The sequence below is a fragment of the Lethenteron reissneri genome, chromosome 3 (genome assembly GCF_015708825.2).
Source record: "Lethenteron reissneri isolate LAM-NWPU_2019-01 chromosome 3, ASM1570882v1, whole genome shotgun sequence".
NCBI classification, from domain to species: Eukaryota; Metazoa; Chordata; class Hyperoartia; order Petromyzontiformes; family Petromyzontidae; genus Lethenteron; species Lethenteron reissneri.
This window is the reverse complement of record NC_083781.1, coordinates 12,316,452-12,339,586: the sequence shown is the minus strand read 5'-3', so window position 1 is coordinate 12,339,586 and position 23,135 is coordinate 12,316,452. Positions and strand designations below refer to the sequence as shown.

General features: G+C 46.8%; 1 protein-coding gene across 5 annotated transcripts in view; it reads right to left on the bottom strand.

Annotated features, from left to right (window-relative positions):
* Positions 1 to 22,176, bottom strand: part of LOC133346766 (E3 ubiquitin-protein ligase TRAF7-like) — a 43,509-nt gene extending 21,333 nt beyond the window's left edge. The window contains exons 1-3 of one of the 5 annotated variants that reach the window (XM_061558647.1): positions 21,940 to 22,176; positions 9,088 to 9,178; positions 8,076 to 8,130 (exon numbers count right to left, since the gene is read on the bottom strand). In XM_061558647.1, the coding sequence (XP_061414631.1) occupies positions 8,076 to 8,130; positions 9,088 to 9,156 (124 nt within the window). In that variant the 5' untranslated portion in view covers positions 9,157 to 9,178; positions 21,940 to 22,176. Of the gene's footprint in view, positions 1 to 8,075; positions 8,131 to 9,087; positions 9,182 to 9,343; positions 9,625 to 21,939 lie in introns of those variants that run through there. The other 4 variants (XM_061558621.1, XM_061558629.1, XM_061558658.1 and 1 more) reach the window with 4 other exon arrangements.
* Between the last annotated feature and the right edge of the window lie 959 nt (positions 22,177 to 23,135).

Sequence of the window (23,135 nt, the reverse complement as noted above, 5' to 3'; positions counted from 1 at the left end):
CACGGTCCTAAGCAAGCAAGCGAACTTAATATAAAGGATTTAAAAATATATTCGCCTGTGGAGGACGCGGGGATCGATCCCGCGACCTTTGGCATGGGAAGCGAGGGCGCTACCAACTGCGCTACTCCGCCACGGCCTGTGGAGGGGTTACGCTCTGGGCTTCTACACTGTGACGTTCAGCCAAAGCCATGAATGAGTTGTATTTAAATAAATGTAAAATAAAAATTTTTTGCCTAAAAAGTGTAAAATTTTTGAAAAAAATTTTCACGAACATGAATTGTCTCGCACAACGAGTCTGTGTGGAAAATGTCAGCTCGATTGGATCACGGGAAGTGGGTTAAAAAACGAGCGAAAGATTTGCACGGTCCTAAGCAAGCAAGCACGCAAGCAAGCAAGCGAACTTAATATAAAGGATTTAAAAAAACGAACTACTATTCAGGTAGGGGAGTCACAACTATTTCCGGCGATGGGATTTTATCTAAATTTTTTGGGGGGAAATTGTTCAGTTTTCGACATAAGGATAATAGTTCGTGTTACGGATGGTTCTGGGGAACCTAACCCTTCCGTGAACCGGGGACTGCCTGTATGTGCCAGGTACCTTCCCAGCGCTATTCCGCTCTCAGGCTCTGTCAGTTCCGGGCATTTCCACACGGAATTATAAGAACCCTAACGATGCCCGAGTGTGGCCCCTTTGAGCCTTGGCCATTAACACTCACCAATGCTAATCTCAAAGGTCTGGCTCTCTGAGCCTCAGTTGTTTACACTGAACCACAACAATCCCTTCAGGTGCTTGGTCAGACAATAACAATGACTCCCAAGACTCTCTTATACGAGCTTAGGATACGTTTGGTGAAAGTACTCCTTTGAAATCAATTGGCCAAACGTCTCAATGTTGCACTCCCCTGATGAATGCTTGACACTCACTGGAGTTGACAAGAAATTGCAGTTTTGTTCAAATAATGTCTGGCTGTTTACACACTGCTGTAGTTTCACTTGGTGCAAGCATGCAGCTACTATGCATATTTATTATTTGTTTATATATTATACTGTATATGAATGCTGTAAAGATAAAACGTAAAACAAGAATACAGTTATATTCTTGGTTCTTTCGGTAAAGTCACGTAGAAGGGAAATAATAAAAGAATAAAAATAAAACAAAATTCTCACGACGTTTCAATTGCAACACAAGCAATCATCATCAGGTGTGAAAACCACAGCAAGAAATTTTGAAAAAAGTGGCGGTTACTTTTTTTACCTACGTGACTTCACCGAAAAAACCTTAGAGTATTTTTCTTCCTGTGGTTTTCACACCTGATGATGATTGCTTGTGTTGCAATCGAAACGTCGTGAGAATTTTATTGTTGTATTTGTATTATTTTATTATTTACCTTCTACCTGACTTTACCGAAAGAATCAAGAATATGAATCCGTGCAGTCACGAAAGCTTTAAATCGAAAAATCAGACAGTTCTTTGTAAATGCATTGCTCTATGAAGGCCTACCCATTACACTATTATATGTTTATTTTTATATAGTGGTCTTCGATCATGAAAATCTCATCCCGCACAATCACCCAGGAACCACAGACAAGCTGCAAGGCAGCAACGAAGCAGGCACCGCCAAAGTATGCCCAAGCTCTGCAGTCCTCTATGATCTATCAAGATGTTTTTGGCCAATTAACGTATGTTTATGCATGTGCGAGGAGTCCGGAGCACCCGGAGAACACTCACGCGTGTGACGGAGAAACGCCCCATCTCCTCCAGAAGGTACAACTGCTCTCAGTCCGCACGTTTCTGTGCTGCCTTTTCCTGGTGAGCCACGGTATGATACCTCGACGCCCACGTGAAGTGAGTTCGCAACATTCGTGCGATCCACCAACAGGCATGTGTAGCCAGTGCCACACCATGCCCCGTCAGTCACGGAAGTTGTTTGACCATACACCAGGGGTATTGTCAACGTATTTATTTTGTTACTTATCGTCCCCCCCCAAAATGATGCTCATTATTGCACTGTGTTATATACCACACTGATCAATGCAGGTTGGTGATGGTGGGTGGTTCCCGACCGATTCAAATATCACTCACCAGTGCTATAAACAAGCGTGTTCCTGGTGGTCAAAAACTGCACCACAAAGACATCCTTAAAAGACACTTCAAGACAGCCAATATTAAATGTGGACACACGGAAGGAAACGTCAGCCAACCGTAATCAGTGAACAAGGGGCTGCTGTAGCAGACTCGATCAAGAGGGTTGAAGAAAGAAATGGGGGAAGAAAAAAAAAACCTATCAGCATCAACACCGGCAGCAATCGGACAACACAAATCCAATCCCAGCAGACGAGCAGCAACTCTTCACCGAAGTGCGGCCGATGCTTCCTCAAGGGCTGGGCTCTCAGACCACCAACGAACAGGAAAATGCTGCTGCAAGCTCTTCTCCGCAGGCGTCATCGTTGGCGATGGACAGCCAAAGAATATGAAGATATTAGCCACGGCTGAGACTCAAACTCAGGTTGCCCAGGTTGGTAGCGCAAAGCGTGAAAAACCGAGCCACTGCTCAAGCCCAGAATGTAATATAAAGCAAAACCTAAAATAAACCGAACTCGCTGAAATTAAATGGGACCTTTTGATTCCTTGCAAAAGGTTTCTATTTTAGGTTTGAACATCTCAACACCCGTTTCATTGCCAGAAAGGGTAAGACGTATGATTATTTTTTCATACTTTGCTAAAATAAAACTGTCATATTTACAATGTCTGCTATGTGTCCAGACATTACCACATCCTGCCTCCCTCGACTTTCTGGCAAACAAATCCATCGGTGTCCTGCCACCTCCTGGACACCTCACAGCCCCAGACAGACTACAACACACCGTATTTCCCTAGGCAGTCTCCCACCCAAGTGGAACTCGCCGGAATCTCCCGAACCTTAGCTTCCACCAAACCGACGAGATTGGGGAGCCGCATTTCGGGGCCATTTGCTCACGCAGTTATTTACGGGGATCCGCGCCTCCGGTTGGCACACGTTTGACTACGCACGGTGCGAAAGAGGTTCAACGTACACGCATGAAGGTTACACGTGCACGCAGCTCTATCTCACGCTTACGTCGGCGTGCAACCCTTTTCGTTCTGGGTGGGAACTCTGTCGGCACGGCACAAGCGTGGCCCAGACAAGGGGCTGCACGAGGGGGGAGGGGGGGCCAAGGAACTGCCAAGTCCCCGCTTGACGTCATTCCCTACGGCTGGGGGGGTCTGGTTTGCCCCCATGTAAAATTGCTTGGCAACCAAATATTGTGTACATATACACACATGCACGCACACACACACATATATGTGTGTGTACGAATGTATGGCACGCATATAAAGTTATATGCATAAGCACATATGAACGTGCAATGACAAAGACCCCTGTTAAATCTTGTAAACGAGAGCACGAGGTAAGAATACGCAAAGACAAAGATCCCCCGTATAGGCTTAACATACTTTTGGGGCAAGTGCAAGTAGCACCTATGAGGGCCTCATCCACACCAACACTGATGTTGACACACCGCACCAGATACTCATGTAAGGCTAAGTTGGCCTCAGGGAGGCCGAGGAACCTACACAATTATCGAACAAAGATCCTTGTTTAGCCTGATAAAGGAATGCATTCAGTGTGTTGCTGGCCACGCCACCCCGTCACGTGGCATGCCAGGTGCTTGCTAGCAACACGTTATCCATACTTACACAAAAAAAAGCTTCAAGTGCTACGAAGAAGAGGGAGAGGGCTATATCAAAACAGATTGTTATCACTGTGACATCATTATAGTTACCCCAATAGCCAGAGAGGGCTCTCCTCTCAATGAGTCTGACGCCGTGAGGTTTCGCTGTACACATAGGCAACCGTTGCTTATTTTCACAAACAATAAATACAACTTCATCCCTTCAAAACTGGGTTGGACCGATCCGTTGCTTAATGCGGATTCTTGAGCGCACGAAACTCGCGTCGAACGGCATGGGCAAGAATCAACATTTTTATTTACACGCTTTTATTTAACTCACTCTGTCTGTTGTTGTTGTATCCTCAAATCCTGTAACTCAATTTTTACCCACTTCCCAATGTGGTATCCACTGCAAACTTGGTATACTTCTATCATAAAAAAATTATATTTTTTAAACATTCTTTTTTACATGTTATGTTTCGCCTTGGGTCTAATTGTCCACGCTCAACTGACGTTGGCTGTAAGTGGCCACGGTCCCTCACGTTATATGGCAAGCTTCAGGGCCACTTCCTGGAGTCGTGGAGTTCTTCCATTAATCGTACATTTCATTAAAGCGTGTTTTTTAAAAGTATTTTTAAATTACTTATTTAGTGTTGTATACGGCAAGGTCTCAGGCTACGCGGGGGGCGAGGTTCCGTGTACCCCCGCGTCAGTGCGAACTCGTAGTAAGTTGGAGTTCGTCTATACGAGTGTACATATAACATGTTAAAAGTTATATCAAATGTATGTAAATGTACAGAAGTGTTTAATAAAGTACAGCACTGTAGAGTAAATGATTGACTAATAATTGGTAAATGATGATAAGTGCGTGCTGGGTGGACTTGTTTCTCGCGCAGGCGATACAGTCACACGCCGTCAAATCCACGTCTGCGTGATGGCAGGGAGAATGATTTGACTCCTCGCTTCTCGCCCTGTGCGTGTAGCAAAAATACGAGTCACAATGTAAGTAGGAATCGGGGTCGGTCGCGTATGAGCGGGTCCACGTACTCGGAGCCCGCGTACTCCGAAACCTTACTGGGTTATGTTGTATGCAATGGATTCACGGCACTAGAGGTGCTGCAATTCACCAAGAGAATAGAATGTTAAATCAAAAAAACTCTACACGTTCGCCAATAACACAGTGGCCTTAAAAGGAAAAATAAATATATCAGAGGCAAACATTTTTTGCCCAATGGCCCTTCTTCGTAGCACGTAGAGGCGCGAGAGAGAGAGAAAGTTGGTCACAGTTGGAGACTGCCCTTGGGGCCTGAATGTTGAAATGAGATGATTACCTCAATTCACAACAATCACGAGAAGGGGTGAACTCGGTTCACCAGGTCCACCCCTTCTGCTAAGTCTCAAACCCGTGGTCTCGTGAAACAGAATTGATTGTAAAGGTATGCGGGCAATGGCCGTTTTACGTGGAAAAACAAAAACCTCAAAACCTCATTCCTGCAATTCTTTCTTTATATATCATTTGGTCACGAAAGCACATTGCCTCTAACATTCCGCAAATGACTCCTTCCCCCTTTTAAAATCTCACAATGTCTATCAATCAACCACCCGTCCACCTACAGACATCCTCCATCCCAGACTCGCCATCTCACCCAAGTGTGCCGTTTGACATCGGAGGGCGGGGGGGGGACGTGAGAGTGGCAGGCCAGTTCTCTACACACGGACGCCACTCGTCCAACGCCTGATCTTTCCGATATGAAAGGCGAGACCGATGGAATGGAGCCAGCAGACACACATTTTGAAATCACAGTTGCCGAGCACGGGGCCCAAATGCCCAAAACAACAAGTGGCCAGCAACAAGTTGTAATGGATAAGAGTGAATTTTTTTTTATTGCCTTAAACGTTGCCTATTATAAAAATGTGCTTCTTTACATGCATTGTTATTGACGGACGTATTGAGATTTTTTGTAGATGTGTGCTTGCGCACCACTGCCAACACAGCACCATCTAATAGTGTTTATCAATCCTCCTTCGATTCGTGGGAGACACAGAGGCTTTGAATGAATAAATAGTAAACACAAAAACCCGTCATTTCTCCCCGTTGTTTTAGTGGCGTTATCTATCAATGGGTCACCCTGTACTTCAATGATGAAGTCAGCGTCTTGACATGAGCCGAAGACATTTCCATCTGGAATTCCCTCAGTCTGACCGTCGCATCATGCCAGGGGGCACAGTTCCGGAAGACGACATCACACATCTATTCCTGGACTCTCTTCAATGGGGCTCCTATCTACACCAAGTTAAGTGCTTTTTCACCGTGGTTTTTCGCACACACTTATGTAATAATAATACCCCTTGAATGTAACCAGGAAAACCTCAGCGATTTCCAAGACTTATTGCTTATTTGCTAAGTCTCCACTTTTAAGGAAAACCCACAAACGCAAAGAATGGACACCGAAAGTCCTTACAATTTTGGCCAGTAAATCTATTTGTTGTACTTCCACCTACACACCTAAAATCAACATTTGGTGTTTCGTTCTTCTGATTTTTGGCGAAAACATGCCATTGTGTTTATCACCCACAGCAGGGCAAACCACCCAAGCCATTGTCCATTTTGTGAAGATGCAAATGGGCAACTGTGCACATTCCATAGGAAATAAATAAATCGTTTTACAGTAGAGACGTGTTGCGGTTCACATTTTACATTTTACTATTTGCTTTGAAACTGCCTATAACCGCGGAAGGCTCGCAACTCCTCCGCAAGCGATATGAATGGATGCATCATCGTCTCCCGCTGTGACGTTCACAGCGTAATCGGGGTAGAAACAAAATTGGGGGAGCAAAATTACGAATAATTATGTAATCAAATAATCTGGCACGTTTGCCTCGAACGGTAAGGAAGCATTTCTAGGCCATCACAGGAACAGTTGAGACCAAACCTGCTTGGAGTCATCATTTGCTTTGGGCCAATATTTGCTTTGTTGGGATAACACGAGGAGGCTAAATCCATCTGTCCCAGCCAGCACAGCAGAGGTCGCAACCGGGTACCCGATACCCGTACCCTACCCGATACCCGGCTACCCGTACCCGGCCGGGTACGGGTACCCGTTTGCGACCCTGGTGCGGCCGGGTACGGGTACGGGTAGGCCGTGAGTCACTGGTGAGTAACCGTTTGTCACTCATTTCGGGTAGGGTACGGGTACGGGTAGGGAACGGTTACCCGTACCCGGCTGGGTACGGGTACCCATTTGCGACCCTGGTGCGGCCGAGTACGGGTACGGGTAAGGAATCAAAACCCGTTTGCGACCTCTGCGGCACAGTGGGTGCATCAATGGGTGCATCCGTGGAAGGATCCCGTCCAGGCTGCTGACAGCATTTAATAATTTCGCTGGGACACATTCCCATGACCCAGATAACGACTACAAAGTGTCCCCTCGCCACTCAAAGGGTGCAGAGATTAGAGCTTTCAGCACCAGTTAAAACTTTTCTGTGTACACTTTGTCCTGCTAACTGCCGAATGCGATTCCTCCAGTGGAGCAGCACAGACTACGGCGATTTCCTATGTGGTCCACAGTTTGGGTTACATGGCCACAAATCCCACTGCGACTTCTGTAATTGTCCCGCTTATGAAGATGTGCACATCGACTTGGTAATATGTTCCGATGCCGTTTATGTCACTGCTGTAAAGAATGCCCAGTAGCTTCACGCTCCCAATCATTGCCCCCTACAGCGGCAGGGCAGTAAGTCTAAGCGCCTCCAGACGGCCCCCCCCACCCCCCATTTGGGGGTGTATTATTCTGGGTTCGAGACATGTTCGCGACTTGTATCTCCCTCTGTAATGCTGGTGTTTTGGGTTGTGCGAGGGGGGGAAATAACAACAATGCACTAGCTCTTAACCCTTTTTCTGTTCCGATGACGTACATATGTAGGTTATCAGTTTTTCTTCCGATTCCGTTCCGATGACGTATGTTTACTTCATCGCTACGGAATTGATTCGAAACGGAATCGAATCGATTCGGGAGTAAAAGTCCATGCGAGAGGTGGGCGTGCGGCACAGTTTGACACCAGCTGTCATAGAGTGCGGTCGTGTCGGTACAGTTCTCTGCGGTGAGTACAATGTCTTTTAACAACAGCGTCATTATGCCTCTAAATAAAATTTGCGTGAACTGCTTGCACGTTCCGAGATTCGGCGGTGAACGGGACCCCACGCTCTGCAACTTGCAGATGTCTTGGAACGGGAAAGGGTTCATACGGCCGTGTGACAATCTGCGGTACATGCTGGGGAGCCCACACTACACCTACGTGTCATCGTGCAACGTAGATGATTTCCTGGAAGCAACTGCGGATGAAACAATAAACTGGACGAATCTGGTGAAACGAGGACTTACATTTGCTGGCATTTACGGAGCCGCTGAAGCCAGAGCTGTAGGAATCCATGGGCGACTGTGGAAACAAACAAAGTGTGTCACACACAGCTGCCTACGTGGATGCACTCGCGCGCGCTGCGCTAGACACGGGTAGGCAAACTCGAGCGGTGGAAATATTCACCCTCTGGCGACTAGAATTGTGGTGATTCAGACGAGGAATGTCATTGAAACGTTTATAATTTTTTGGTCTCCTTTGTACAGTTTTATTTGTATCGTGGTGTCCGCTCCCTTCGCTTAAATGTAACGTTAGCATATCATTTGTGGATGGTAAAAAAAAAACTTGCCGTGATGAGTAACTCATGAACCTTAATAATTACTAAATGATGAATGGATACATTGTTACACTCCTAGTAAGCAAATACTTTTTTTTTAGGTAGAATCAAGCCACTTTAAATAGAATGCGATTGGCTATTACATCTCAAAAATTATAGGCATGGGATTAAAATGGTCAGTTTTTTTATCACGACTTATGTTAAATGAGTTTTGGGGCAACGCTAATATCCATTAAATGGTCCATATTCAGTGCTGGAAAATCCAAATCACGATGGCAGAGGAGCTAGTCTCCCCTAAGGACAGCTGCAGTTGACTTTTCACAATCTGGTACAGCCTTATGCTAATGCCCTCCCAGGTTAATGATGGACAGGACCAACATTTTCACGTGATGATAAGCCACTTCGTTGAGCTATCATTTGTGACCAGGTCGCTTCTGACAAAGAGCTGTATAGCTCAGTGGGTCTCACCTGGTAAAAATAAAATAAAAATAGTTTAACTCGCAACTGGGATTTCACCATTCTAATTAACCGATTAAATCCTACCATCGCAACACCCGCCAACAATTCATAAGAACTGGTTTTTCTTTGAGGGAGTCACCCATGTGATCCGAAATATATATACGCCAATTACGCTCATCTATGCCGTCATAAAAGGAAGACGTGCAAGCAAGTGAAGTAAAGAATTTCCGCGGAGCGCTTACAGTGATGCCATTATCCGAGTGAGTCCCATTGACTTGCCGGCCGTAGCGGTGAGCTTTGTTGAAACTCATCGCTCTTGCCGAAGTTGAGGCCCTGGGTAAAAAAAGACACAAATGTAAAAAAACCACACACAGCAACAACTGAATTCATTCAAAATCGTATACAAAAACAAAAAATCAGAAACTGTGTTGGCAGCGGTGTGCAAGCACGAAAGGAAGTTTAATATTTATTTGAGATTCCAAACATTTCGGAACAAACCTGAATTGCAAGCAGGCGTTGAACTATGCCACAGCCACTAGCTTCGGCCGCTTTGAGCGGAAAGTAACATTCGTAGGGAGAAAGGGGTGGGGGGGAAACGAGCTTGAAATAAAAGTTAAATTCAACAGCTTCCTGAGTACGTTGCGGCAGACAGGCCGTCTTGTGTGCAGCAACTCGGACATAGAAGCCTCATAAACAGGCTATTGAAACGGCCACTGCTATTGAAACGGCCACTTTGCCCGGGGTAAGAATTTGTTTGACTGCCTCTCTCTCCTCCTCCTCCTCACGTGCCCTCTCCCGTCTCGTCGTGCTCACTTCTCCTCCCACAATGTTTTCCACTGCTCAGCTGCCGAGCTTCTCTCCCCCCTCCCCACTCACCCTCTCCACTCACCCTCCCCACTCGCCCTCCCCACTCGCCCTCCCCACTCGCCCTCCCCTCTCGCCCTCCCCTCTCGCCCTCCCCTCTCGCCCTCCCCACTCGCCCTCCCCACTCGCCCTCCCCACTCGCCCTCCCCACTCACCCTCCCCACTCACCCTCCCCACTCACCCTCCCCACTCACCCTCCCCACTCACCCTCCCCACTCACCCTCCCCACTCACCCTCCCCACTCACCCTCCCCACTCACCCTCCCCACTCACCCTCCCCACTCACCCTCCCCCCTCACCCTCCCCACTCACCCTCCCCTCTCACCCTCCCCACTCACCCTCCCCCCCACCGTCCCCTCTCACCCTCCCCACTCACCTTCCCCACTCACCCTCCCCCCCACCGTCCCCTCTCACCCTCCCCACTCACCCTCCCCACTCACCCTCCCCACTCACCCTCCCCACTCACCCTCCCCCCCACCCTCCCCACTCACCCTCCCCTCTCACCCTCCCCACTCACCCTCCCCACTCACCCTCCCCCCCACCCTCCCCACTCACCCTCCCCTCTCACCCTCCCCCCTCACCCTCCCTCCCCCCTGCCTTTCCACCGTCTGCATAAACAGCTGTAATGTGGTGGAGAATTTCAGGCTGAGAATGTGTGCCCTCCCTAGAAGCGAAGGGCTGTGTTGTGTGTTTTAGATGTGCGCTTAAAATTAGCAGCACGCCTCGCTGTGTTGCCGACCGCACACTCTTCCAACACCTTAAGTGCTCAACAATTATCCGCTCGATAATTATCGCAATTACACAAATCAGCCAAACAAATCGACTTTTTAAAGTTGCAAATGCCCGCGAACAGCCCTTGGCGTGTAAATATTATTCTTCATATATATATTTTTTAACGTTTGCTTTGAACAAAGTTTTTTTTCTTTTCCCAAAGAGATGTGTGCTATGTATTGTGCCTAAACTCTGTCAAAAGCTCACCGCTTTCCACCGTGTGCGTTCTGTGGTAATTTACCACAAACCGAAAATTCGTAGAATTGAACTCTAACACAAGAAATGTGCCGCCCCCCCCGTCCTCCCCTTGCACACCGCCGACTCGTTTCTCCTGCAGGCCTGGGACTCCCCCCCCCTACACCCGTCTTATATAGACCGGTCGCTTCGGGTCCGAGGCCTTCACATCTGCCCGCCCGCCGTACCTGTCTTCATTACTGACAACTTGCAGCTCAGCGCACGGCTGATGCCTGCGCAGCGCGACTCACGACCTCCTCTTGATACCGAGATCCAGGATGGTCAGGTCTATGCGCCGCTTCTCGGTGGCAGCCCCAACAGTCTGGAACGCCGTCACCCCTCTGCACATTCGCAGCATCACCTCAATCGCCTCCTTCAAGAGGCACTTAAAGACTCACCTCTACAATCATGCTTTCGAGCGACTCTGAGCTTGGCTCCCTGCCTCCGAGTTGCGGCCGTTACGTCCGCAAATTTGACCGCGTTATAAATTGTATTATTATTATTGTCACTGGCCGGTTTCTCTGTCGCCTAAAGCGTTGTTAAGGGGCCCTATGTTGTTGTTTCATAAAATCCAAATTTAAATAAATGTGGCCTGAACAAAAAAATGTCGTTCGAATTTCCCAAATCTTGAAAAAGTCCATACACCCCCATTGTGAAGAATTTGTTTAAATAGAAAATAAAAAAGTTTTTTTAAAAACTTCTCTAAATCCAGTTTTGTTTTTACTTGGTGATACCCTCCCCTGGAGGGTGACCTGGTCTAAAATGCTAAACTGTACTATAGATTTTATGGCACCCAACTCTGTACTGTACAAGATGATCAAATGTGCCCTGAACTTCCTCAGGCTCTGAAATGGGAACAATCATTGACAGTAGTATCCATACCAGATGTGATGTAATTGATGAACAGCCTTCCATGAACGTTGGGCAAATATAGATTACGTTCCACAAATATTGCCGATGCGTTTTAAAATTGCAGGATAATTCTCTGTGTGTAGATTCGTCATATTTAGTATAATTACGTTATTAAATTAGACTTCGGTTTTAAATCACGGTGCGAGTCGGTTCGTGTGAATACATGCACATAGAGCAGTTTTGAGGTCGAATCTGAATCTTGTTTCAAGATCAGTGCAAGTTAAAACTCACTGAATGCATCACATGTTTGTTTTTTCCCCAATACTATCTTCTATTTTTCGATGTAAAGCTTTCGTGACTGCAGGGATTCATCTTCTTGGTTCTTCTGGTAAAGTCACGTAGAAGGGAAATAAAAAATAATAATCCACAAGTAGTGACTAATCCCATATCTGAATTTTCCATAAATATGCTAAATTCCTCTGTTGATATGCAAATTCCTTTGTCAAGGCGCCCTTCCTCCTCTAACCCAGCTTAAATATACGCTGCCAAACCTGGTGGTGCTCATTCAGACGCTGTCTTTCCGACAGACCTGTTCTTCACCTGAGGATGGCTGCTTGCGTTGTGGCCGAAACGTCGTGAGAATTGTATTTTATTATGTTTTATTTTTACTATCTTTTATGTTTATACAGTAATGTGAATGGCTAACAAATTAATAATTTCATGAAGATGTGGGGTCACTAAAAATCAAGTGCATGGTCACGCAACGGATGTGACCAGAAGCAAACTAAATCTAAGCCTTTTGAACAGCACGTCGCAACTTTTGGCAAATCCAAAAGATTACTTGGTGGATGCTAAATCCCTTGAATAAGATTTGAGCAGAGCCTAACATCATGGGACCTCCTTTGCCAGTACCAAAATATGAGAATAGGTTTTCACCTTTTTTCTGGCAACAAAACAGGTGTTAAGATGTTAAAACACCAAACTGAAACCTTTTATAAGAAATCATGTCTGCATTAACCACAATACTTGTGCTCAGAATGCAAAAAATATACCTTGATAATTAAATATGCATTTTCTTTGAAACTGATTGGTCCACACCAGAGACAGCTTTCTTTGGAGCCTAGTCTCAAAAGGTGTTAGGTACGCCTTTTGGCGTCCTCTGGTCTAACACCTTTTGAGACTAGGCTCCAAAGAACGCTGTCTCTGGTGTGGACCAATCAGTTTCAAAGACAATTAATATTTTATCAAAGTGTGTTTTTTGCATTCTGACCACAAGCATTGTGGTTAATGCAGACATGATTCCTTGTAAAAGGTTTCAGTTTGGTGTTTTAACATCTTAACACCTGTTTTGTTGCCAGAAAAAAGGGGAAAACCTATTCTCAGACCCTAACTTTTTAATCGAATTTCCGAACGATGATTGGTGGTGGGGGTTAATTTTATGAGCCTGTTAACTTGGTTAATTCAGCCAATAAAAAAAAGTACAAATGTACAACTTACAATGCCCAACAACAACAACCGCCATTCGCCACTAAGTGACGGTGGCGTCACGACGGCGCTTGTGCCAGGCTATGTGCACGTTAAGGCCACGTGAAGTGTCGAACGCCCGCTGGCAGGAGGTCAAGGGACAGACCCAGGCGCCATGGGTCGACTGACTGAGATTACTGGCCGATGCACCACCTGTGCCAATAGCCAGCTTAGGACAAACTTGGGTTCACTTATGGAAAGAATTAGTCCTGATGTTGTGTCGATAAATCATCTAGGACACACACGAGTTATAGGACTGAGTCATTACTGCAGCTACAGCTGTAGAAATATCACTTGAAATTATTGCGATATGCTTTGAAAATATCTAAATATGGTGTCCATTTAATTCACATTATTTATGCTGGAAAAACATATTTGCAGTGAGTGTGAAGACACTTTTTTCAAGAGGGCCCTGAGTTGGGATAATTGGCAAATTAATTTCCAATGAGTATTTTTTTCATGTGGTAGGAAACCGCAGAAGCTACGGAAAACCCACACATAAGATAACTCAAGACCAGAGCTGGGTCGATTAGTAGATTAAGGCGATTATTCGACTAAAACTTGTTAATTGGCCACTTTTGATGTAGTTGATTGGGGTACTTGAGTTCCTTTAAAAATGATAGCCCCCCCCAATATCCAACCATCTCCCAAAGGCAGAAACCCCCTACAAGTTACGCCCAGTCTTACGTGGGAGATGATGCCGATAAAATCACGAAGCCACCACCCATCACCTCCCGTCCAGCGGCACACGTGTAATCAAACCGACAATCCGTAGGGCAATCGATTACACTGCACTTAAATAATAAAATATCCCAGCTCTACTCAAGAGACCCTAACGGGGACACGCATGTTGCATGCACTGAATGCCACAGTTCAAGGACGTCTGGTTGACTGAATAGCCAAACAGTGGTGTGGGTGGAGGTAATATCAGGTGAACATCTCAGGAAAATGGAAACCTGGGAACCGTGCTCCCCGTTTGGAGGCCATTTTGTTGCACAGGGGAGTATCTATACCGCAAAGCCCAGATTGCTCTCTGCCGTGGTACAGCCTGTCACGCTTTGATGCCGTATCATTTTGGTCGCCCACGCGTTGCAAATTCCCCGCATCAAACTGCCAACCCAGGGGCCCATCCCAGGGCAAGGATATGGGACACGGGTTACACCGTATTGCCTGTGGAAAAAACTCGCTTGAATTTACAGATGTTTTTTTTTACTACCCAGGGCCTATATATAGCACGCTTGTGTAGGTCAGAATTGGCACTCCTGTTATATGTACGTTAAGGCAGTGAAATAGGTGGATTACAAGGCTGTAGATCTCTGTACTGAGCAGTGATCCAGCAAAAATAGGAGGGTTATAAGAACTTGTTTTGCACTGTTGCATTGTGGGCAATGTATCTCTACATAAAAGTCATTTTAGAGCTGGGGTGGTTATTGAAGTAACGGATTCCTCTGCTGATTATCAGTACGATTATGAGACCAATAAGATTACATGAAAATACACAACATGAAGAGAAAAAAAGATCCAAACTATTTCCCACATTCTTGGTTCTTTCAGTAAAGTCACGTAGAAGGGAAACAATAAAATAATTTAAAAAAATAAAGAACCAAGAATATGAATCCCAGCAGTCACGAAAGTTTTAAATAAAAATATTTCCCACATGTGTCACTGGACACGTGATGGACGGGGCTTGGTTACGTCATCGGCATAATCAGGGGTCACTCCGTGGGGGATTTCCCTCTTTCTGAAGGCAGGATGTGCAGGATAAACAAAAGAAATATGAAAGGTGATAATTGGTTCTTTACCCTTCTATCTGGCAACAAAACTGACACCTTTTTATGAAAGGTTTTTTTTTATTAATAGGGCCCCATCATTTACAAAGAAGGCTCAACAACAGCATCTTGGTAGTCCAGCTAATAAGGCCCAGATAACACTGACCCAGAGTTTGTTTCCACAAATGTTGTTGTCTAATAAGACCTATGTTTTTAAAGATGTGCTCAACAAACATAACAAGACATTTACGTGGAAAGCGGAATTTGAAGCCTGCTCCTGAGTACAACCCTGGTTGCCTATAGGACACTGGGAAATAAAACGTTGTGTGTTGGAGCATTGGCAAGTGGTAGTGTGCATGAGCTGCGAGTGGTATTTGAATGACAGCGAGCCTCTCCTAGATCAACTGAACTTGAAGTGCCTGGGTGTGGTGTTCTAACCATCAGCACGGGAAAGACAAAGGCGGTCAGGCGTGGGGCTAACCACATATGTACGTGCTTGCGAACAGAGCTTGCCCCAAACATTTGTAAGGATACATGGGGGGATCTTTCTCTTAGCTTTGCTGTCTTTACATATTAGTCAGATACATGTTCATTCATGCACAAAGTACTAAATGATAAATGACGAATGAGACCAAAGTGAGGATTGGGCTGGCTTGGTTTTATAATGCGGCTTTTGCAAACGTTCTGGCTGCGAGTAAAGAAAACTCGCACTATGCCTTGCTGATGATCTCCAACAATGGCGTAATTGGAACGACACAGTTGGGAAATTAACCTCGCTGCCACAAACATACGAGGGGGGTGACCAAAACGTCTGTGCCCTGACATAGAATGAGTGGTGCTACAACAAAGGGTGAATGATAAGCTTAACTTGAAGATATATGTTTAAAAAAATTATTTTAATGCTTATCCAGTTGAATACCAAGAGAGAAGCTGTTTATTTTCTACCGGCGTTCGAAGTAACCCTGCCAGTGTGTGAACTTTAAAACTGAGAAAATGGGAAAAATCCAGTGAAATACGCAGTAAATCAGAGATAGAGAAACCAGAACAAAACTAAAACTCATCAGATCTGGCTCCCAGTGCCATCCATGTTTCCACAGTCAATTAATGACTTATGAGGCAAGTGATTTTTCTAGTGGCGATAAAGCAACATATTTTGTGAGTGAATGGTTAGAGCAAGACAGTTTTTTTGGAAGTGCATTGCACTTGGTGCAAATGAGTCTCGTCTGTTTTCTGTTCCAGGCGATACATTTTAATCACCCCTTGTTTTGTCACAATCCCAACTATAAGAATGATTTGACCTGAGAAGTTCCCTGGCTTGAACTATGCATGATCAGCGAAGGAATCTAACGATTTCTTGTGGAGTCTTCTGTCTTTTGTACATGGTATAGCCGCAGTAATGAATGTGTCTGTATGCTGTGTAAGTGGGACAATGTACAGAGAGCCCTGTGCCAGGCCTACAAACTATCCAACTGGGTTCAATTTCTGAGCATGGATTACATCAGTAGCAAGTGGCATCAGAACCTTGATGTCTGATATGGTGCGAGATATATCAGAGGCCAATAGAATGACTTGACCAAATTCTAAAAAGATATCTGTTTATCTCCATATATATAAAATGCAAAGTGGTGAATATGTGTGTCTGTTCAAAATGTTTAGCGTACTTCCCGACATACAACAAACTGGACATTTGCCATGTGGTTACTTTCCAGACTGTACACCATGCAAAAATTATAAAAACACTATTGTTTAGTTTTTTTGGCGGGGGAGCTCAATAATGCATTTATGTTTTGCACAGCAAGTGAGCTGTGACGTCAAATCTGTCACATGACCCGCGCATGTGGAAGCGTAACGCATTGTAGTGTAGCGGGTAGCGCGCCGCGCTTCAAACCCGGCGACCCGAGTTCGATTCCCGCTCACGGCCACCACCGATGACGATTATTTGAACCGGTCCTGGACCTCCCCTAGGTCGACTCAGCCTAAAACGAGTAACTGCTGTGGTGTGTGAACATCGCCACTGGGGAGACAAAGGCGGCCGGGCGTGGTGGATCCAAGTCCTGGGCGAAGCCGGGTAGTACAGCTAGTGCTTAATAAAATATACAAATTAGGCGAACGTCCATGCTCTTCACGGAAACATAGTGGAGTAGGTATTGAGTCACAGTTCCCTTTGCTGTCATGTCAAAAGACACTCATGTCTTCCTGTCGAGATCGAGTCAATTTGTTGAACTAGTTGAGAACTCGAGAGAGTATGTTAGTCTCATTAGCAAGTGGATCCGGGTAAAAAACAAAAATCTCATTATTACTACTTGAGGACCAAGAATCAAACGATGATAACATATCATACATGACTGGGAGCTTTAGAGTTTCAAGACCACTTTGCATGAGGGTCCTTACATTGGGATGTTTCCAGATTTGAAGCTTTCGTGACTGCAAGGATTCATATTCTTAGTTCTTTCGGCAAAGTCACGTAGGTAAAAAAATGAAATTAAAATTAATAAAAATAAAATAAAAATCACGACGTTTCGGAGGCAACACAAAGTCAAATTGAAGTACCCATTTGCTTCAATAAATACTGGGTAATGTTCATCTCCCTTTGGCAATGCTGAGCCAGTAGTGGCAATGCTGAGCCAGTAGTGACAATTCGACACTTACGACAGTGGAGAGTCTATCCGAAGGACAACCAGGTGGAATTCCGCCGTGGTACTCATTTAACCAACGCTAACAGGGTGATGGGTTTGTGTCAAGAGTGATCTGCTGAGGGGACAGCCATGGTGTAAAGACTGGCCTACATTTAGTGTTTATATGGCAGCATGGATTACAGAATACAGTATTTATATTTCACAACAGCGGATGTAATCTATGTCCCAAGTACCGCAATGTTCACCAAATATGTGACCACAGCGAATGCAGATTGTGTGCAAGTTGCCAACAAAGTCAAGCACTTTCCTCAAAGCGTCGTTCGTCTGTAAATCTGCCAAGATACAGACACAAACGTTCATAATATATCTGCGATGAGATATATATATACTACCGCTATGTCAAACACTGCAAAGTTAAACGTGACAAATTCGCCGTTGATGACGTTGGAGATAAAAATACAACTTCTATAAAAAGACCACAAACTCACCACCTTCATGATATACATTGCCTTCTGAGATACGTTTGTTTGAACATAGTTGTGTATATACTATACACAAATATCACCCAGTAAATACTATATATGTACGTCACTTACAAGGCAGTGTTGAAGCGGTGGCAGCGGGTTGGCGCACTGCGCCACCAACACCATGACCCCCAGTTGGAATCCCCAGTCAGTGGCACTAATAATGTGTGCCAAGGTGGCTAGGAGATGTTAACTACCTCGCCTGGTCTACAGGAGGTCGTGGGTTCGATTCCGACCCTGACGCCTGCTGTATATTTGGAATTTGCATCTCTCTCATCATAATCACGGTGGCTAGATGTTAACTACCTCGCCTGGTATACAGGAGGTCGTAGGTTCGATCCCGACCCTGACGCCTGCTGCTGTATATTTGGAGTTTGCGTCTCTCTCTCTCATCATCATCACGGTGGCTAGGAGATGTTAACTACCTCGCCTGGTATACAGGAGGTCGTGGGTTCGATGCCGGCTGTATATTTTGAGTTTGTGTGCCTCTCTCTCTCATCATCATCAACACGTGGCTAGGAGATGTTAACGACCTCGCCTGGTATACAGGAGGTCGTGGGTGCTGTATATTTGGAGTTTGCATGCCTCTTTTCCCGTGGTCGTATGGATGTTTCTCTGGGTGCTACTGTCTTTCCCCTCCATCTTTAGAATCAACACGTGTTTACAATATTTGGCCGCTCTAAATTTCGACATGATAAGCCACTTCGTCGAGTTATCATGTGTGGCCAAGTCATTTCCGAAAAAACGCTATATAGCTGTTGGCCTTACGTGGTAAAACAAAAATTGTAAATGGTTTTAATAACTAACCCACTCGACCCTTGACCCTTAACTCTTTCACCAACCCACGCTGACCAGCGCGGTGCAGTTATGGCAACAACCTGCATGACGAAACGAAATAATCAAAAAATGTCTCCACGTGAAAATGAAATAAATGTACAACAGAATCATTTCAGTAAGATTGTTTCAAGCCAAGCGAATGTCAGTGTCTCATCAGTTGATGTATTATATGAGTTTGCGTTAATAATGACCCATATCTTAAATAAAGGGCCCTTAACATCTGCCAAGGATTCAAGTAAGCCCCAACTGCTGATGAAACAATGAATGTCGAAATCGGTCGAGGTCTTTCTTGCTTAAGCGATGCTGCTGAAATAATGCAACTCCTAAAATGCCGTGTGGCTGATCAGATGTGTAAAGTGTGTCTTTATTTTAATTTGAAGGGACAGATGTAGTATATGAAGGAGATGTACTACCTGCTTACGTACACATTATAGCGACTTTGGTACCTGAAAATTTGTATCCCATCAAAGACCACATATTTTTGGTTGTTGAACTTGATATTGAGAAGCCGCATCTTATAGTTTTCGTTGTAGGTTTAAAAGGGTGTGGATTTGGAGGTGAAGTTTTTGGGTCTATGGGGTTTTATATGAGGGTTTAGAGCTGAGAGGATAGGGTTTGGGTTTATCTGCTTTGGGCTTAGGGTTTAGGGCTGGGTTTAGATCATTTGTTTTGCGGTTCGAGTTGGGATTTCCGGGGTTAAGGATTATAGGTTAGGGTATTTAAGAGTTAGGAGTTGTAGTTCAGGCTTAGAGTCAATGATTTGAAGGTAATAGTTCCAGGGTCGTGGTTAAGAGTTGTGGATAGGGGTTATAGTTAAGTGTTGGCGTCAAGTTAGGGATAGGGTTAGAATGAAGGCTTAGAAGAGTTAGGGAGGGTTAGGGGGGGGGGGTGAGAGTTCAGACTTAGTTGTTAGGGACAGAGTTAAGATTAGTAGCACTGTACACCAATACTTTCTGGCCACAGATCCACAGGGGCTCCAGCCTCGAGTACGTACTGTACGCACTGTATATACTGTATATACTGTACGTGATGTACGTACTGTACATACAGCAAAGTCTACTGGTACGATGCAGTATGCAGAACTGTACTGCACGAGTGTCGGCTAGTACTCTACAGTACTGCAATACGTGCCAGGCTCAAAAACACGTACTGTACCAACTATATACTGTAGAGTACTGTACTGTACGTGTCATCTACAGTACACGTGTGTACTGTATACAGTGCACTGCATATGTGTTTACTGTATACAGTGCACGTGCGTACTGTATACAGTGCACGTGCGTATACAGTACACAGGTGTACTGTATACAGTACACACGTGTACTGTATACAGTACACACGTGTACTGTATACAGTACATGCAGCGTGCAGTCTTGATGTGAGCTTAGTTTAACACAATATCACCCGTAGTCCTAATGCGACCTCACGCGCACATTGTGCACTAATTAACAGTTCATAGACTGCACGTTTAATGTAACACTGAACTGTACATCCGCTTTTTTCTTCTTGGTTCTTTCGGTAAAGTCACGTAGAAGGGAAATAATAGAATACAATTTTTTTTTACATAAAATAAAAATAAAAACTTTTTTATTTTATTTTTTTAAATAAATAATTTTATTTTATTGTTTTATTTTTATTATTTTATTATTTCCCTTCTACGTGACTTTACCGAAAGAACCAAGAAGATGAATCCCTGCAGTCACGAAAGCTTTAAATCGAAATGTACATCCGCTCTTGGGCAAAAGCAGAACGGCGGAGGAGCCACGCTCACAACAACGAGCGGAGCGCCGGGGCGTTTAAAACGCAGCCGGGTGGCACAGTGGTGAAGCACGGGTGGGTAGGCATTTGCCGGTCATTTCAGTCGGTCAACCCATAGCACCTGGGTCTGTCCCTTGACCACCTCCTGCACCTAGCCTGGCACAGCCAACCCATAGCACCTGGGTCTGTCCCTTGACCACCTCCCTGCACCTAGCCTGGCACAATCAGTCAACCCATAGCACCTGGGTCTGTCCCGTGACCACCTCCCTGCACCTAGCCTGGCACAGTCAACCCATAGCACCTGGGTCTGTCCCTTGACCACCTCCCTGCACCTAGCCTGGCACAATCAGTCAACCCATTGCACCTGGGTCTGTCCCGTGACCACCTCCCTGCACCTAGCCTGGCACAATCAGTCAACCCGTAGCACCTGGGTCTGTCCCTTGACCACCTCCCTACACCTAGCCTGGCACAATCAGTCAACCCATTGCACCTGGGTCTGTCCCGTGACCACCTCCCTGCACCTAGCCTGGCACAGTCAACCCATAGCACCTGGGTCTGTCCCTTGACCACCTCCTGCACCTAGCCTGGCACAATCAGTCAACCCATTGCACCTGGGTCTGTCCCGTGACCACCTCCCTGCACCTAGCCTGGCACAATCAGTCAACCCACAGCACCTGGGTCTGTCCCTTGACCACCTCCCTGCACCTAGCCTGGCACAATCAGTCAACCCATAGCACCTGGGTCTGTCCTGTGACCACCTCCTGCACCTAGCCTGGCACAGCCAACCCATTGCACCTGGGTCTGTCCCGTGACTTGGCAGCAGCAAGCTCACGACAACAGTGCACGTGGTCTCAAGGTGCACCTAGTCTGGCACGTGGTCTCAAGGTGCACCTAGTCTGGCACGCGTCACCGCCACTCAGTGGCGAGTTGACACTGCGGCGTGGGGAGGGCTTTAGGCGTCTTCCACGAGCCGCAGATGTTTGAAAATATCTCGAATTTGACGGGCGAAAGTCTCCCAGTCTCGTCCACCCTCTCCACCCTCTCCACCCCTCCACCCCACTCGCCCTGCTCAACCACCAGCCCCCCTGGACATTGGGGACACGGCGTGGCGACACTTAAAATACTTTTGTACAAGATTGTGTATATTGTGTACATTGGTGATGATGATCGTGGAAGGTGGTGGTGGTGGTGATGGGCTTCGTGTGATGTTAAACTGCCGATGCTGCTGCTGCTGATGTTGTTGTTGGTGGTGATGGTGGTGTTATGAAGCCGACACAGCGGAATTAATTTTGTTAAGTGGCACGCTGGGGTGGGATACAAACTCACCGTCAAGACGACGACGACCACGACGACCACGATGATGTCCTTCACTGTCGGCCGATATAAGAAGATGATGATGGCGCTGAAAATGTTACCAGTGCATCCGACGGAGTGTGCACATTCTAAAAGTTGACTCAAAACGCAAGGGGCACGCGAGAGAGAGGGAGGCGAATAAGGCAACACATCCCACAGCCCCCGCACGCCCCAAGTGACGAGGGACGGAGAGGGCGGGCACGCAGATCGTCTGGCGACCGCTCCGAGTCTCCTCCCCTCGGGCGCCTCTCGCCCCGCGGAGGCCAATGGAGACAGCCACGTGGGGAGGGGGTGGGGAGGGGGTGAGAGGGAGGGGTGGGGGAGGGGGTGAGAGGGTGAGAGGGAGGGGTGGAGGTGGAGTGGGGAGGGGGTGAGAGGGAGGGGTGGAGGTGGTGAGAGTGGAGGTGGGTGAGGAGTGGGGAGGGAGTGGGGAGGGTGAGAGGGAGGAGTGGGGAGGGAGTGGGGAGGGGGTGAGAGTGGAGGTGGGTGGAGGAGGAGTGGGGAGGGGGTGAGGGGGAGGAGTGGGGAGGGTGAGAGGGAGGGGTGGAGGGGGTGAGAGGGAGGAGTGGGGAGGAGTGGGGAGGGTGAGAGGGAGGGGTGGAGGTGGTGAGAGTGGAGGGGGGTGAGGAGTGGGGAGGGTGAGAGGGAGGAGTGGGGAGGAGTGGATTGGGAGAGGGAGGGGTGGAGGTGGTGAGAGGGAGGAGTGGGGGAGGAGTGGGGAGGGGGTGAGAGGGAGGGGTGGAGGTGGTGAGAGTGAAGGTGGGTGAGAGGGTGAGAGGGAGGAGAGTGGAGGAGGAGGTTGAGAGGGGGAGGAGGGTGAGAGGGAGGGGGGTGAGAGGGAGGAGTGGAGGTGGTGAGAGTGGAGGGGGGTGAGAGGGAGGAGAGTGGAGGAGTGGAGGAGTGGGGAGGGGGTGAAAGGGAGGGGTGGAGTGGGGAGGGGGGGTGAGAGGGAGGAGTGGAGGTGGTGAGAGTGGAGAGGGGTGAGAGGGAGGGGGTGAGAGGGAGGGGGTGAGAGGGAGGAGAGTGGAGAGGGGTGAGAGTGTGAGAGGGAGGAGAGTGGAGGGGGGTGAAAGGGAGGGGTGGAGGTGGAGTGGGGAGGGGGGTGAGAGGGTGGGGAGGGTGAGAGGGAGGAGAGTGGAGGGGGTGAGAGGGAGGAGAGTGGAGGGGGG